The sequence below is a fragment of the Solea senegalensis genome, linkage group LG6, assembly GCF_019176455.1.
Source record: "Solea senegalensis isolate Sse05_10M linkage group LG6, IFAPA_SoseM_1, whole genome shotgun sequence".
In the NCBI taxonomy this organism is placed as follows: Eukaryota; Metazoa; Chordata; class Actinopteri; order Pleuronectiformes; family Soleidae; genus Solea; species Solea senegalensis.
The window spans coordinates 21,868,061-21,884,792 of record NC_058026.1 but is presented as its reverse complement, the minus strand read 5'-3'; the positions used below and the strand labels follow the sequence as shown (position 1 = coordinate 21,884,792).

The 16,732-nt window shown below is 40.1% G+C and overlaps 2 protein-coding genes across 2 annotated transcripts; both read right to left on the bottom strand.

Annotated features, from left to right (window-relative positions):
- Positions 1 to 746: 746 nt before the first annotated feature.
- On the bottom strand, positions 747 to 7,472 carry zgc:136472 (uncharacterized protein LOC678514 homolog). Its single transcript, XM_044027627.1, has 11 exons — positions 7,220 to 7,472; positions 6,365 to 6,565; positions 5,609 to 5,733; positions 5,379 to 5,516; positions 4,518 to 4,625; positions 3,364 to 3,489; positions 2,844 to 3,041; positions 2,627 to 2,747; positions 1,427 to 1,608; positions 1,154 to 1,243; positions 747 to 1,052 (listed from the first exon to the last, which is right to left on the bottom strand). Exons 1-11 carry the CDS (start codon positions 7,380 to 7,382, stop codon positions 993 to 995), a joined length of 1,512 nt encoding a protein of 503 aa, XP_043883562.1. The 5' UTR covers positions 7,383 to 7,472; the 3' UTR covers positions 747 to 992.
- A 1,486-nt stretch (positions 7,473 to 8,958) lies between these two features.
- si:dkeyp-75b4.8 (lipopolysaccharide-induced tumor necrosis factor-alpha factor homolog) lies at positions 8,959 to 14,482 on the bottom strand. The gene is made up of 5 exons (XM_044028920.1): positions 13,890 to 14,482; positions 12,140 to 12,305; positions 11,666 to 11,773; positions 11,367 to 11,574; positions 8,959 to 10,737 (listed from the first exon to the last, which is right to left on the bottom strand). The coding sequence occupies exons 2-5, from the start codon at positions 12,276 to 12,278 to the stop codon at positions 10,632 to 10,634; spliced, it is 561 nt and encodes a 186-aa protein (XP_043884855.1). The 5' UTR covers positions 12,279 to 12,305; positions 13,890 to 14,482; the 3' UTR covers positions 8,959 to 10,631.
- Positions 14,483 to 16,732: the final 2,250 nt, after the last annotated feature.

The following is a 16,732-nucleotide window of genomic DNA, read 5'->3' as shown; positions in this document are numbered from 1 at the left end:
ATCTATTATACTAAACTAAGACATTTCTTTTTGTCACATTTTGACCCACATACTAAATTACATGACTTTTTTTTCAGATTTTGGACAACATACCAAATTTTGACTGTTTTGTCAATTTTTGGACGACATACCAAACTTTGACTTTTTTGACTGATTTTGGACGACATACTAAACTATGACTTTTTTGTCACATTTTGGACAACATACTAAACAATGACTTTTTTGTCAATTTTTGGACGACATACTAAACAATGACATTTTTGTCACATTTTCGACGACATACTAAACTATGACTTGTAACTTATCACAATACACAATACACAATCTTGCCAAAAATCATGCCATATGTATGAACACAATATCAAAATACGCAGAATGTAAAGCAGTAAAATGTATACAATTGTGAAAGGTGGATCTTTTTTTAGCTTCCATTAGTATTTGGTTTCCCCCAGGGCATGACCTTATATAACTTATATAACTTGTATTTGGCTTAATCAATAAAATTAAACACAACGATGACTTGTATGGGTCATTAAACCTTTTTAGAACATCAGAAAATTGTTACACTGGTTAATATTCATCAATATATTTTTTTTATAACTCAGCATATTTCTGGTATAGATCTGGAAAGTTACAGCTTACAATATAAAGTTGTTATAAAGAGTTCTGTGGTGGAAACTGTTGGACACTAATAATGCAGGGAATTGTAATATCAACATGACAAAGACAGAAGCTCACTGAGGAGGTTAAATATTGAAAAGATGTGCAGCCATCTCCAACTTTAATGTGAGGTTTACAACAGTTTAGTTCAATAAATAGAACCAGATCCATCTTTCTATAACACACACACACACACACAGTCTTAACCCTGAGAAAACCATTTAAAGTGGGGAAAATCAGTCAAAATGTCCTCAATTCCTATGTTTTGTTCTTTGGTTCTCACAAAGATATATACACACACAAACACACACCCTTTACGGTCTGTTCATGTACTAAAGCTCATCTTTTGCCTTCTCAGCAGCCTCCATGTACTTCATCCTTTCTTCATCCTCCTGGAGACACAAAAACAAGAGAGTTTATTTTTAACACAGCAAAAAAGAAGCTTACAACTCCTGTAAAAGCTCAATCCCGTACATTGGTGAGGAGGTTTTACCTTAACTCTCTCCTTTTTGGCTTTTTCCATCTCTTCATCTATAAATGTAAGCAGGTCCGTCAGCTTCCTTTTTCCAGTGTAAACAACCACCTGACGGGAACACATGCATTAACCATCCTAACAAATCACCAGTTTGCCAGTTTCAGTGGAACATCACACATACATTTATCACTGAATAACATGTGATGTTTTTGTTTCATGGTAGCATCTGGATTACGTTGATAGTTATGATTTAGCTTTACACCCTAAAAGCTCACAAGGTGTGCTTCATACCCTTTCAGAATAAAGAGCGGGAAACAGGCAGAGTGATGGGTAGGATCCCTGCATCGACATATCGATGTCATTCGCTGAGGCATCGATGCGCGCGATGACCACGTTCTCTCGCTCCTTCAAAGCCTTGGCAAGTTCCTCCCATAGTGGGAACAGAGCGCGGGACTCCTGACTGTAGGGCAGATCTGAAAGACATCCACACAGCTATGCAGAAAATGTGTACATTTTAAGAAATATTGCTCATAATATCAAAGTTTTTATGCTTGGGGGAGGTGGAAAAGTGGGTCTACAGATAAAAGTTTGATGCAAAATTAGTGGAGATTAGGGCTGGGAATCCCAGGGATACAAAACGCCATACAATGATTCTGTGATATTCTGACTATCCATAGCTACTATTTCTGTTGTCGAAATAGTTTTTCTGCTTGGCGAGTGGGGCTTAATACCCCACCTACTGGTGGGGCGGAAGTTCAGTTAGTGCACCCAACACGATAGTTGCGCGTGGTTCCAAAATCTTGGCTGTATGCGCAGCCTGAGCACTGAGTCTGTACTCTGAGCACGGAAGTATACCAAGCACTCATTTTCAGGGTTTCGCCAAAATGACCCAACAACCCAGCTGGAGGACAGGTTGGTTCGGTCTCACTGCTCACTGAACAATAAAAATGCTTTTTTTATATATATATACAATTAAAAAAAAGAGCACAAATAGCTCAAATTGGCTGGACATAACCCAGACTATCCTCCAACTAAACCTAACTATTAGTCATGGAATTGCGAGCCATAGCGATGGCTTAGAGCGATCTGGTACCTTGGGTGTGTGTCGTCAACATGTTGCCATAGCCAAGGTACAGTAAGGTTTTTTATGTCATCATTGTTAAGCCCTCACCCTAGCCTCAATAACGCTTGTGCCTAGTTGAAAAATACTGGTTTGTATCTCTCCTAAAACACTCCTATGGGTCATATTTGGGGGTTAACCAAAATGGAAGGACTTGTTGACATAATCCCATTGGCTTTACAACCCTGTTTGTGAGGTAAAACTGCAAATAACAATTTACAAAACAACAAGAGAAAACACATAAAAGCAGGACTGAGAACTGGGTGTGGTTGAGCTAAGTGTAATTTTGTTTGGTTTCCAAGGTCAACCATCCTAAATGACCAAATCTATGCTTATTAGACAGACAGTAGGTGAAAAGTGTGTTTACGTACAGAACAGGAGGAAAACTGTCTTGTTTGGGTTAAAGGCAACTTTCTCCAGAGTCATCCCCACCAGCTCTTTCACTGGCTTTTTGTCCCATTCCTTAGGTATTGGCTCACTCCGCATCTTAGGCTGTAGCATTAATGTGCATAAAAGATATATAGTGGACAGAAGTCAGGGCAACCTGCCATTTTTGTTAGGAAAAAAAAAATCATATGTGTAATTTACCTTAGCATTGCCATCTAAGTAGGACTGACAGAATCTTTTTATGGTTTCTTTGTCCAGGGAGTCAGAGGGCAGGTGGTACGTCACATGGTCAGTCATGTTGACCAATCGGATGAGAGGGGCCTCAAAATCTCGTACTTGGAAGTACTCCATCACTCGTCCATTACGAGACTCTTCCACATTCACCAACACAAACAAAATCTGAATAGAGACAGACACAGAGGAGACGCTCTCACGTGGTGTAAACTGTAAACTGTGCGCTCACACTGTTTCTATGTACGTGTCTTTAGCTGTGTGGACCAATTGTCAAGCAAACCTGTCTTTGCAAGGACATTTTGGCTGGTCCACACAACTTTAACAGGCTTTTTGAGGATTAAGACGGGGTTTTAGGGTTAGGTTAATGGTTAGGCATTTATTTGTGATGGTTGTGAAGGTTATGGTAAGGGGCTAGGAAATGCATTATGTCTATGAGTGTCAAACAAAGAATGCAAAACTCTGTGTGTGTGCGTGTGTGTTTGTGTACCTGCAGCCTGAATTCCAGTGCAGCACTGTCAAAGGCAGAGTGAATTTCCACAAAGTCTGCAGAGGATTTTTTAATAAACAGGAGCGCATGGTTTAACACAGGTGAGGATAGGATCTGAGCAGCTGTCTGCAAGAGATTAGAACACAATCATGTCAGTCTACACCACAGACTTTAAATGGGAAGCCCAGACTGACTGCCAACACACTGCCAAGGCACAACATTTTAAACTTTTAATGTACATTTCAAAGGGTTTCACAACCAAAAGGTTCTGACATTCGATATCATCAGAAAAAGACACTGAACTCAGTGACCATGGTCAGCAAACTGTTAGCAGAACCATTACCAAGCATGGAGAGGATTTATAGAAACAGACTTACAAACGGGGCACAGGCTATAGCAGGTAGTGGGAGGCATCCTCTCTCCTCATCACTTAAAATGCTCCCATCTTATAGACTATCTGCAATCTGAAGGCTCCTATTGGATGATACCTTTCAATCACACTGGTGTGTCCACTCAGTGTGACTCATTATCATCTATCTATCATCAGATTCTATTGAAAAAGACCTGAAACTAGTGATCGAGACCATTACGTCCTCAAGAAAATATTTACTGACTTTATAAACCGAGTGAGAATATTATAGCCAGACTTTCCTGTAAATACATGGTTATCTTTCATTTCACAAACTCAAAAATGATTCATATGTTTAACATGCAGACAGTAGGCTTATTGTGACAAGTGCAAAAGTTTAGGATCAGTGCTTGGTTTCCCTCCTCTGTCAACCGAGGACGGAAATACTGAAGCAGCCAGTGTCACAGGAGCCATTGTACATGTGTTATGTTTGTCAGTCACAACAGATACAAGCAACGAGCTTTTAGGAGCAGCCATTGATGCCTGAAAATCTTTGGAAATGAGTTGGGTATATATGAGTACCGGGTAAAGCCTTTTTTTATTTCAGACTATTCATGAATGAGAAAATATGATGCCAAAACGTAAAGAGTTAGAAATCCCAATTTCTTAATCTAGTCAACATAATTCAGCAAGCAACACCCATTTATTCACAATAAATCATAAAAACGGTAACTGTAATTTTTCAGGAGAGCAGAGTGTTAATGTGTGTGTGTGTGTGTATCTATAACACAGTATAATTCTCTACCTCTCCAGTGTATTCAGTGACTGGATCCATCTGGTAGACGGTGATAAAGATGATCAGCTCCTCTTTAGATGTCTGAGGCATCATTTTATAAGCCTGGATGAGCTTAGACTGTAGGGCACACACACACGCACACACACACACACAGAAGTAAACAGTTATACTGTAAAGAAAGAACAGAATCCTCTTCATAAAACACTCGTCAGTGGACCTTGGCGTCATTACACATTTACCATCAGTGATCATGCTTTAAATCATGCTAAAATTATGACTCTGACCCTCCTCAGCACTGCCCCTACTGACTGGAGCAGGGATACCAATGCCTAATTCACACATATGAACTATGAAGGTAGCAAACTTGGAAGGTTGTGAACTTAAAAGGTATTGAACCTTAAAGATTTAAACCTAGAAGGTTCAAACCCAGAATGTAAAATTTTGTGAACTTTATTGGTTACAAGGTTTAAAGGTTGTGAACTTGGAACTTTGCAGATTTGGAAGTTTGTAAACGTGTGAAACTTAAAAGGTTTTTCAAAAGTAACTTACTTATATTGTATCTTATATAATTAAATCCCAGATAAAGTCCCTGCTGTGAATATTGCATGCAGCCAATAGTTACAAAGAAACAAAGAAAGTCTTGTCAGTAGGTGAAAGATTGGCAGCAGACAGTTTCACTGTAAGGTTCTCTTCGAAAGGATTGAGGTCTCCTCTTTGTAATTTACAAAATATTATTAAAAAGCATATTTGTAGTTATATCCTGATTAAAAAAGAAACAACCTTAATAGAAAATGATCTGTTCTATTTGTATTATTAAAAAAATACCAGAAGCACAAGTCCACTGTGTGCGTGTGTGTGTGTGTGTGGTACCTTTTTGATCAGAAGCACAACATTATGTGTGCGACCATATTTAGTGATAACTTCAGGGTTTTGTGTCACAACAAAGTTCATGTCAGGTAGCTCGATGGCTGCAGAGTAGAACACCTGAACGTACTCATGGTCCAGCTTCTACAGAGAGAGAGAGAAAGAGAGAGAATTTGTAACACAAATGTATTCAAAGTGTGGAGAGGAAAAGGTCAGTAAAACAACAGTTGTTTTACCTCAAAGAATCCAACCACTGTCAGCTCCTCTGAGGCCTCTAGTAGGCTCAGATCAGCGATGATGTCAGAAACAGACCCCGCCCTCCGTGTCAGCCAGGTTATGATGGATGCTGAACTCTGAGGGACTAAAGGTGATAGTGAAGGTTCTAAAACTTATTTTACAACAATTTATTACATTAATTTTGGAGAAGTTTGACATTGTGGGACATATGCTTTTATTTACCAAGTTTTAAAATGTTGACTTATGGTGGAGCACACTTAAAGCAACAACCACAGAGTGAATATAGTTGAACTGCATGTACAGCACGTGATTCACAGCACTGGTTTTATCTGAGCGCAGATTCCATCATTTCTTATGGACAAAGAAATTAGTCCAACAAGTATCTTCACCGCTCATTAAGCTGCTGATTATTCCTTAAATAAGGAAATGAACATTTATTAATACACTGCAAAAATCCCTTCAGTAACTTTAATTGTGTATTTACACAAGTTGCTTTGTTACGTTGTTACTAGCAGATAAGAAGTTATACTTTCACTATCATATAGCTTGTTTAATATGTACATATTAGATTAGAATGGTGTTATTTCTCAACTAGATAAAGGCCAATGAGAAACCATGGAGCAGTGAATCAACAGCCCAGGAACTATAACAATGTTTCCACTTCTTAAGATAATGATAAATGAGTGATTACAGCTCTGTAATAATAACATGATAAATTATGGCTCTGTAAATGTGTCATTTTTACAGTCACTTACGTGGGCAGTGGGCAGGGTTGTATTTATCCCCAGCAAGGTACAGCCTAATAGCAGGGTGAGTCGTGGCATTCAGGTCTTTGGCCAGGTCCTTCTCCTTTGTTGCATCGATGACAGCAAGTTTAACCTCTGACCCTTGAAGCTCTGCAGCAGCACCTTCAAAAGCTTCCGACACACGGCGGCCTTCACCAGAGAGAGGAGCATCTACACACCCAAAAAAGCAAATGTTCATTACATTCAAAGTAAAGTCAAATGAGTTCACACCATCAGCTCCACACAACTCTTTCTGTTTGTCGGTGCAGCAGTGTTTCGATCTCGCGTCGCCCTCATGTAGGAGATGTTTACTGAAAGTGATTTGTTTAATGGCAACAGCAACATGTTTGGAGTAAGACTGAAAACACATAGAAGCATCTACAAGAAGGTCCTGAAGTGAATTCTCCTGCAGAGAAAAGGCTCATTTAGCAGTTTGCAAAATAATAACATCTGCAACAAAAATCACTGAAAGCTATGCACTGCAGCTTTCAAGGTAGAAGTTAACAATTAAATTATTACACTTTTTCATTGTACAACTGGCTGATTGTATGAATTGTGTATTTTTCATCACCTCCACAATGAGCCTTTTATATTTAAGTATATCAGGAGCCAGACGGCCATTTTTGAACCACCACGTGTTTATACGAGTGCACAGGGAACAAATTAATCGTCCTTTAAATTCTGTGGCTAAGTAAAGGCTGCACAGTTTCTCCAGCATACAATGGGAGGGAAAAGTGAGGAGGTGAGGGACATTCAGATGCAACATGGACACTGTAACTGTGACCATGTAGACCAAGATTATTAAGTTGTGTGAGCGTTACTTACAGAAAAGCACCAGGAGCTGCTTGTGTTGCCTCAGTGTCCTGTTGAAGTTTCCTTTTGTCACCTGTAAAACTAAACTCTCCTCATGTCGCTCGTCTTGTGTGTCTGCGGCGACAAACACACAGAGGCAGAAGGCCGTCGCCACCAGGAGCAACACTCTCCTCATGGTGCGTCAGCCGCAGTCTGATAGTCTGATGACTTGACCTGGATACCGGAGCACGCTTGACAGGGAGGTATGGGAGGTGAAGGGAGTGGAGAAAGGAAAGTCTGACAAGTGCAATTAAGTCTCATTGTGGGTGTGTGTATGTGCATGCGTGCTTGTGTGTGTGTGTGCATGCGTGCTTATGTGTGTGTGTGGGGACTAGTGATAATGGTTAGGCTCTACAAATGATTGTCAATGTGGCGTCCTGAGAAGAATAGCTGCACAAACCTGTGTGTGTTTGTATTTATATCTTTGTGATGTCCAAAAAACACCTATCTTTGTGGGGACATTTTGACCTTGTGTGGACATTGACTTTAAAACCCTGAGGCTTTAGGGTTAGGGTCAAGTCAAGGGTTAGGGTTAAGAGAATGCATGATGTCAATAATGTGTGTTGTGTTACATCTTTAAAAGGCTTTGGGGGGTTAAGACTTGGTTTTAGGGTAAGGGTTAGAATTGACTTTAGGTTCGGGCTAGTGTAAAGGGTAGGGTTATGTATTTAGTTGTGATAGTTAAGGTAGGCTAAGGGGCTAGGGAAGGCATTATGTCTATGAGGGTCCTCACTATGAATGAAGCACAAACGTGTGTGTGTGTGTGACTGCTGAGCAGGTAGCTATGAATGCTTTTTGTTATCTGTCGACTCAACCTCAACCCACCAGTCTGTAGCTGATTAACTTTCCTATCTGTCCCCTGTTGTAGCTGCTGCTGCTGCTGCTGCTGCTGCTGCTGCTGCTGCTGCTCATATCAAGAATATCACTAATATCTTGGTGGCCTTTGCCTAACACGTTTACCCTCAGCAACACTGAAATGGAAGCACAAAAGCATGCACACTGTCTTTTTCCTTGATAACATTTTAAATTCAACGGCTGTATGTTGTATATTTGAAATGGAATGGAAAAGCACAGTTAGTACTTTGAGGAACATTTAAAAAGTAATGTAGTGCAGTATTTAAAAGTGGGGAACATATATATACATACAATATATAAACCAAGTGATTTAAGAACTCTTTTTCGAACTTTGGGGAAATCAGGGTTGTGATGGGAAACTTTTATTTATTTCATACTTCATTAGGTAAGTACAAAAGTCACGTATCTATACTTGACTTTCCTATACTTTGTACTTCTAGCAACTTTGTTACTCGTTACTACCAAATAAAATCAGAAGAAGAGTTGGTAATGGTCTGTATTTATATAGAGATTTTCTCGTCTTGATGAGCTGCTCTACACTTCAGTTTTGCCATTCACACATCTTTCATACTCATTCACATGCTGCAACATGGGGTTAAGGGTCTTGCTCAAGGACACATATAGACTAACAGAGCCAGGAACTGAACCCACAACCTTCCAGTTCAAAGACAACTCGCCCTACCACTAAGCGACCATCGCTCCATCCTAACGCCTCACTTTTTTAATACTTTTACTTGACTTTTGATACTTAAGTACAGTAAATGTCATATACCTTAAGACTTTTACTTAAGTGATATTATTAAAAAAGAGACTTCAACTTCTACCAAAGCCACTTGTACTTTTACTCAAGTTTCTCTTTGAGGTACTTTACACAAAATACACAAAGTTCTACATACATACAGTGTATGTCAGTGCAAGCTCATTATTCCCGCATTTTCAGTAACTGCCAAAGCAGTTTGAAGGAGAAAACAATTCAAACAATAAATGCATGACAGCATCAGAGGAACTGCAGAGATGGAGTGATTGTCTATGCTCATGTGGTGGGAGGGGCCAAAATGTTAGTATTTCATGTCCTGGGGAGGAGATTTATACATATGTGATCAACTGATTGGTTTTAAACTGATAGTTTAAAATCCATAAATGGATTATTGTTTCTCAACTGATGATTTATTTGTAATAAAACCACAATTCAATAATACAACATATATGCAAACTGTACTGGTGTAAACAAATAATTAGCAGTAAACAAAACTCTATATGGTCTCTATATTAAACATTCTGCCCATCCGTCACAGTCTGAAAGTAAGATGTGTGTGTTAGGCTTTGTTTACTTTAAAAATAAAAATATCAGGCTTCCATACCAGGTCAAGTTGTCCCCATCGTCTTTGGTAAATGTGAATATTTGTTCTTGTGGTGGAATGGAAATTGGAAATGGAAACATGATTTGTATTATGGTGATTCAGACCATGGACTCAACATCATCTTGTTTGTCAGTGAATCGAGGTCAAACTCCACAGGAACTGATTCAAAATTCTCTTCCATCTCATTTTTGAAATCAGCACAAACAATAAATGGTCAGATACAAAAAGGGATTTCCTACTGTATATACGCAGTATTATAAACGGAAGCACAATATTATCAGCACAATAATATTGGTAATATATATATAATATATTGCACCCTCTCCAACTATTACTTTTTATGTTTACAGAAGAGACTGAATGATCCCTGCAGTTTGGCACAGGGAAGTTTTATATATTAGAAATGCTTGTGAACAGTATCTTACAAAAAGACTTTTTCATGGCAGACACAGCAGTAAAAGCAACAGGTGTAAAGTAAACATAAGTAACAATTTAGTTTCCTATGACTAACATGGTTATGTTTATGTGGAAACCAGTAATGTGACTTATTCCGAATAGGAAAGTATTCTGATTCTGATTCTGATACATTAGTTTATACAAAAAAATTCTACTCATATCCTTGTACACATGTTACAGAAAGTAGTCATATCATGACTCACGGCTACTTCTGTCAAAACTCATGTGGGACATTTATCAGATTAAGACAAATGCAGGCGTAACTAAAGGCTTCCCATGTGTTAATCTGATTATTCCTTATTCTCAGTTTAAGGTGATACATGTAAACATAGTCAATGTCAGAAAATACATATCTTAGCAAATTCATAATTTAAAGTCAAAATGATTTCGTTGGTGTCGTATACTCACCCCCTGTAGATTTATTATCATTATCGTTATCATTATTTTTCCGTGGGAAAATCAGCTGTGGAGAGTTTTAATTCTTGTCGAACAAAAAGTCCACAGAAACGTCTCGAACCGCTCTCGCAGCACAATCCTTCTCTCATGTGTCCATCCATACAGTATGGTCCAGTATGTTCTCTTATTAATTAGATACAGTAGTGTCACACAGATGTCTCCAGGGCGAGCTGCTTAGCTCGTAACAAACTATCCATGTTGTGCTTTTTTGGGTGGAGGGAGGAGGAGAAGGGGAGGCCTGTAAATCCCAGACAGCGTCATCTTTTGTACACATGCAAATTGTTTCCACACTGCGGGCACGAGTGATAAGCATCTTGCATTCCGCGCACCAGTAACGGGATCAGGCAGAAACCACAGACCAACCTGAGGTGAGGAGAGTTGAGACAGATTTAATGTAACGGCACTGTAGGGACACTTCAGGGATTTTGAAATATTGTTGTATGATGTACTGACAGCGGTGACTTATCCTGAGACACACACAGTTTAATCGAGCTAAGGCCGTAGTCCGACTAAGACAGGCAATCGGACAACTTGCTAAGGAGATAATCGATTTATTGGCTGCGTACGTCTGACTCCACCTCCATAGGTGGCACTGTATCTCTCTATAAGCTAGTGTGTGTTGAATCAGTTTCCTGTTGATCTTTATGTCACAGAAAAAACAAACAGTGAGATGGATCGTGCTGTGGTTGTGTATGTACATGCTGTACATGTTAATCTATCTTAATCTTATTCTGTATGTCGCCTCTTTCTACTTCCGGGTCAAAGACCAGGGAGGAAATTTTGGCCCATGTACAGAACACCAGGTCCGACTCCAGTCCGAGTAAGCGTATACATGCAGGAGTAATCGGACTATGAATCGCATTATCCAGGTATGTTAGTCTGACTAAGACTAGCTCGCCCTCACTGCAAACGTGGCCGCAATGTTACCATTATGCGTCATACAACCACATTTTGACTTGCAGTACTTGTGTGTGTGTATTTGTGTGCCTCACCCCATCACTGACAGAAGAACACACATGCACCAGGCAGCTTTCCCTGGCAGGTATGTGACTTGTGTGGTGACAGTGTGGTGGCAGTGCGGGCAGCGCACCAAACCGGGAATGTCTCTCAGGTATGTGACAGAGATAGGAACAGGCGGCGGCTGAATCACAACCACAGCTGGCTGAGTTTGGTGGGTGTGGTGACGCCGTCCTGCACCAACTGTGTTACAAAAGACGTGTAGAATATCAGGGTAAGACATTTTCAATAGCCCATTTAAGAGCTAAATAATGTAAAAATGTAGCGTTGGTACCTTGTGTGACTGGATGTATTATGTTTCCAGCGTTTTGCGGTGGTGAGGTCTGAGTAGTGGGCACAGAGTGGACAGACAGGACAGGAAATGGATCCGGCTGAGTCGTCACTAGTGAAAAAGAAACATTCACATTAAAGTTAAAGGAGCTGTAAGTAAGTAAATGTGGTCATATTTAGAAAATAACTGAATTATTGCACTGATAACAGCCAGTTTATTTACTCCTTCATTCTTTATTTGTGGGACATACGTTCAATAATGCATCCCATAGTGATGGGACTACAATATTATAGCTCATTGTGAATAACTTAATCGTGGTGAATGTCTAGTATCATGATGAGAAAAACCTCAGTTTCTGTTGTTGAAGGAACAGGGAGATCTAGAATCTAGATGTTCACCTGTCTTAGTCTGGATGACATGTACGATGAGCTGTGAGAAGAAACAAAAGACAGAGAAACCAGCGAGACATCTTTTTACCTGCTTCTACGTAGGTGGGAGGCGGCGTGGAGGGGGATGAGAGGGAGGCGTAGTAGGAGGGGGGAGGTGGGGAGCTGAATCCTCCTGTTCTCAGAGCGGAAGGGTGGAGATTGGCCTCTTCATATGAAGGGGGTTCCATCAGGAGATCATTCGCTCAAACAGGATGCTGGTAAAAAAAAAAAGTTAAAAACTTTACTCATGGGAAACGTTTTGCTCTGTCACTGTAGAAGAACATTCAAAAAGTAGTAGTAGTTAGCTTTCCCTGCATATTTTGACTCTTATTTTTACTTTAATACGTTGATACTTTTTTATTACTGATATTTGATTCTCATATGGCATTTAATGTCCATTTGTTTTCTCTATATGTTTAATTTGTGCCCAATATCTAAATGTATTATTATTGTTATCATCATTATTATTATTATTATTGTTATTATTGGGCAGCCCATGGACAAGTGAACAAGACTATCTGATCCCAGATAAATGGGTGGTTTGCTGTGGCAACTCCTAGACAGGGAGAAGCAGAATGCAAAGAAAATGTATTATTATTACTATTATCATCATAATTTGTTGCAGTAGTAGTAGTATTAGTGCTGGAAGTAGTAGTAGTTGTTGTAGTGGTAAGGAGGGTGAGGGTTTTGAGGGTAACTGTAGCTGTGTTGAAGGCAACGATTAAAATGTACTGCTCTTTATATTAGCTTTGTGTACATATACAAACAATTGTCTTTTATTTTTTCAAATAAAACAACCTCACTTTACCCTTCAGTGCGTAGGAAGCCTGGCAGATGCCAGATCAGTGGGAATCTGAATTCAGTTGCTTTCATCATCACAGCACCACATTTTCCAGCATGGTGTAAATTACAGTCAATATATTGTCCTGACACACAGTAGCTCAATTTAGTAACCAACTGGTTGTTTGTCTCTATCTGTGTGTGGCCCTGCGATGGACTGGCGAACTGTCCAGGGTGAGATTGGCACAGCACCCCCCGTGACCCTTTGGTGGAGGATAAAGCGGTAGATGATGACTGACTGACTGGTTATACTAGTTATTTCACCGTGTGTGTGTGTGTGTATGAATCAGGCAGCTTTACAGCATTGTATGTAATCTGAACATCTTTGTACAGCACACACTACATTTAGCCAGGGGTCACATGACCATAGCCGAGTGTGCCGCTCTGATTCTGCTGTGGAAGCAGCTGAAAATCTCAGGGTTTGAGATCACTGCATCTGTGAACTTTCACCTGGAGAGCAGACGCTTCAATCAACACCACAAAGAAAGTGTACAATAAAAATGTAAATAAAGATACATATAGCAGTACTATAAACCCGAATTAGTTTTATTTTCATTAAATTGTTGTAAAAAGACTATAAGCTTATCAGCACCCAGTGAAACACTTACTGTGAGTCCAGAAGAACACAGAGTCACTATGGTAAGAAACAGACGTGAACACACAGATAACCCTGAATCACGTTACTCCTCCTCGCTCTGTTTTCACACAATGTTGCGTCACATTAAAATCAGCTGTGTTTGTAATTAAACATGTCGACGTGAGCTCGATGTTACACGAGCTCACATGGGACTCTACTCTTACATAAACAAGAGCCGCAGTATCTGATCCAAAACACACACACCAGAACCTGGCTCCAAAAATAGAAAACCTCTCCCCAAAAATAAAATACATACATAAATAAATAAAGAGTGTCTACCTACACTAAAAAAAACAGCATGGTGTGAAAGAAGTGGTCTTACCGTGGACGAATGAAGCTTGGTTGGAGGAAGCTCATAGCAGGTTGGAGACAGACGTGACGTCACAGCCTGTTGAACCAGTTTGGCTCTGGAATTGGAAACATTTTACTTCCCACAGACAAACCGAGCCTGTACACCTGTTTCCCTCAGGTGATAACTCTCAGAAAACAACCTGTTCCTTAGATGCAATCTCCTTCTCCGCAGGACATTTACACTGCAGGTGAGTCGCTGTGTTTGTTTCCCCTTTTACACACTGTATATATTTGTTTACAGAACAAGCGCATGTATGCAGACATATAGTCCATAGAGTCAGCAGATGTCATTTGTGAAAAGTAATTGCAGTAATCATCCGTAATCCGTAATTACTCTCACTTTATTCTTTATTAGAAAATACCTGCCGACCTTCTTATTCATGCAATTATATAATGAGCCAATTATGTGGCAGCTGCACTGCATAAAAGCATGCTGAGCTTAGGTAAATGTTCAAATCGAATGTGAATTTGACTGAATGAATGGGGCAATGATTGTTGTTTCAGAAGGCTCCACACATGCAAACACATGAGGATCACTGCACTCAGCTCCAACTCACAAAAACCACACGGGCTCTGTATGAGAACAGGTCCAGTTTTGATCTTTGGGTCAGAACCTGCCTTGTGTCAAGTCCATCAGTCCATGGTTTTGGTCGTCATGGTGACAGACTACCTTTACTTTCTGTCTGTACTCAGTGTCCTCCCCCCTGAAGTAAGTTCTTAGCTTCCAAAATGACTGCATTACTACTTTCTTCTTCTCTTTCCTTCCCCCCGGTGCACTCTTCCCAAACACTGTAAAGTGGCCTTGGATACCTTGAGAGCACACTACAATATCATTATTATTATTATTAATGGTGATAAAAATCTTGTAAGAGAACAATTATGCTCAAGGCCACACAAAGTAAACTTCTGAAAGTGTGTGTGTGTGTGTGTGTGTGTGTGTATGTGTCACTGTAGCTACCAGGTTCCCTCCTGCTGCCAATCTGACTGTGCGTCTCATCCACTTACCAATGCCAGGCACGATAAAAACAACTCTCCAGTCCACGCTGTGTTGTCATTGCAGCCTAAAGTTCCACTCATATATTCCTCTTGAGTTTTCTCCTGTGTTGCGACACTTTATGTTTACCAGTGCCTGAGGTTCCTTCTCCTGCTGCTGCTTTCCCTCTGCCTGCCTCACCCGGCTCCTCGTTTGCCTGCCAGTGAAGCATTCACTCCTGCCGCCTCTTCTGCTCCAACCACATCAATGCTCAGTAAACACACAGTGGAATTCTTCTCCTCAGACTCAAACTCAGTGCAGCATGAATGCTGATCTAACACATCTGCAGAAATGATCTGATGATGATCTCAACGTCCTGTGGGGTCAAAGAATCCAGACTCTACACTACATGTGTGCACTGTTCCTAATGAAATGCACTCATTATAGTATTATTGATATTTAATGCTAAAGTATTTTTTTCTGATAATACTTTCACATGTGTTAACCCTTACCTCTGAGCATTACTGTGCTTCAGTACAGTCTCACAGAAACACAAAGCTACAGACAGGTGAATGACGAGGACAGGTGAATGACAAGGACAGGTGAATGACGAGGACAGGCAAATGACGTGACCGGACGACAGGTGACGAGGACAGGTGAATGATGAGGACAGGAGAATGATGAGGACAGGTGAATGACAACGAAAGGTGAACGATGTGGACAGGTGAATGACGAGGACAGGAGAATGATGACGAAGGTGAATGACGAGGACAGGTGAATGACGAGGACAGGAGAATGACGAGGACAGGTGAATGATGAGGAGGTGAATGATGAGGACAGGAGAATTATGAGGACAGGTGAATGACGAGGACAGGTGAATGATGAATGATGAGGACAGGAGAATGAAGAGGACAGGTGAATGACGAGGACAGGTGAATGATGAGGACGGGAGAATTGGCGTTAATTAAGGTCCCTGAGTGAGTGAGAAAGTTAAAGCATTAGTGACCTTTGATCCATTTTGACTGATACATTATGTGTTTACGTCTTTTATTTTTTATCTTTCTTTCTTATCTGTCTTTCTTTCTTTGGAGAAAGAGGTTCCATAAATCGTCTCTACATCTAATAACATTAAGGCAGGTTTATTGGCAGAAATGAAATATACTTCCCTTAAGTGTTTTCGTATATGTGTATAATCAATTAAAAATAAATTGTGTTTTGAAGCAGAAACAGCTTGTCCCACCCAAACTTACAATACTGTCAGATGTTTTAATGTTTTTATGTAAAAAGGCAATTTATACACCAGTGTGGAAGACAGAGGAAGTGGCAGAGGGAGCAGAAGAGAGGTGAAAGTTGTGAAAGAATGTTTACATCCTTTCTGGTGCTTCTGGGCCTCTGTAGTTCTCAAGTCGTGCTGTAACCTGCAGTCTCACCATTAGATGTCCCAGATTCTTTAATAACAAACACTTTAACAGGTTAATGTGCATATGTACTGTATGTACTGTGTGTGTGTGGGTTCAGAACAAGTGCTCATACAACCATTAAGAATCTGAACTCCTGTTTTAAAGCCTCAAGATATTTGTCCACTTCCCTGTTGAGGTTTGCAACCAGGCTCTTATTTAGGGACAAACCAACTGTCCATCACACTGGTGTCCATTCATATGTGCCATGATTTATGGTCTATTTGCTATTAGCTTTTTTTTCCAACTAGCAGTCGCCCCCTGGTGGCTATTCAATATATTCTTACTCTGGGTTTGGCTCATCTGGCAAACTGCAAGTCAATTATGATACCAAACTGACAAAGGGTTTATGGTCATTTCAAATTTGTCACGACTACACTGAAC

Excerpts from the sequence above, each read along its gene's own strand:
- zgc:136472 (XM_044027627.1), bottom strand. The coding sequence starts at position 7,382 with ATGAGGAGAGTGTTGCTCCTGGTGGCGACGGCCTTCTGCCTCTGTGTG. Across the intron at positions 5,517-5,608 it reads CAGTGGTTGGATTCTTTGAG|AAGCTGGACCATGAGTACGT; the intron begins GTAAAACAACTG and ends CTCTCTCTGTAG. Across the intron at positions 1,244-1,426 it reads CCGCTCTTTATTCTGAAAGG|GTGGTTGTTTACACTGGAAA; the intron begins GTATGAAGCACA and ends TGTTCCCGTCAG.
- si:dkeyp-75b4.8 (XM_044028920.1), bottom strand. The coding sequence starts at position 12,278 with ATGGAACCCCCTTCATATGAAGAGGCCAATCTCCACCCTTCCGCTCTG. Across the intron at positions 11,774-12,139 it reads TCCCACCTACGTAGAAGCAG|TGACGACTCAGCCGGATCCA; the intron begins GTAAAAAGATGT and ends CTTTTTCACTAG. Across the intron at positions 11,575-11,665 it reads AATACATCCAGTCACACAAG|TTGGTGCAGGACGGCGTCAC; the intron begins GTACCAACGCTA and ends TTTGTAACACAG.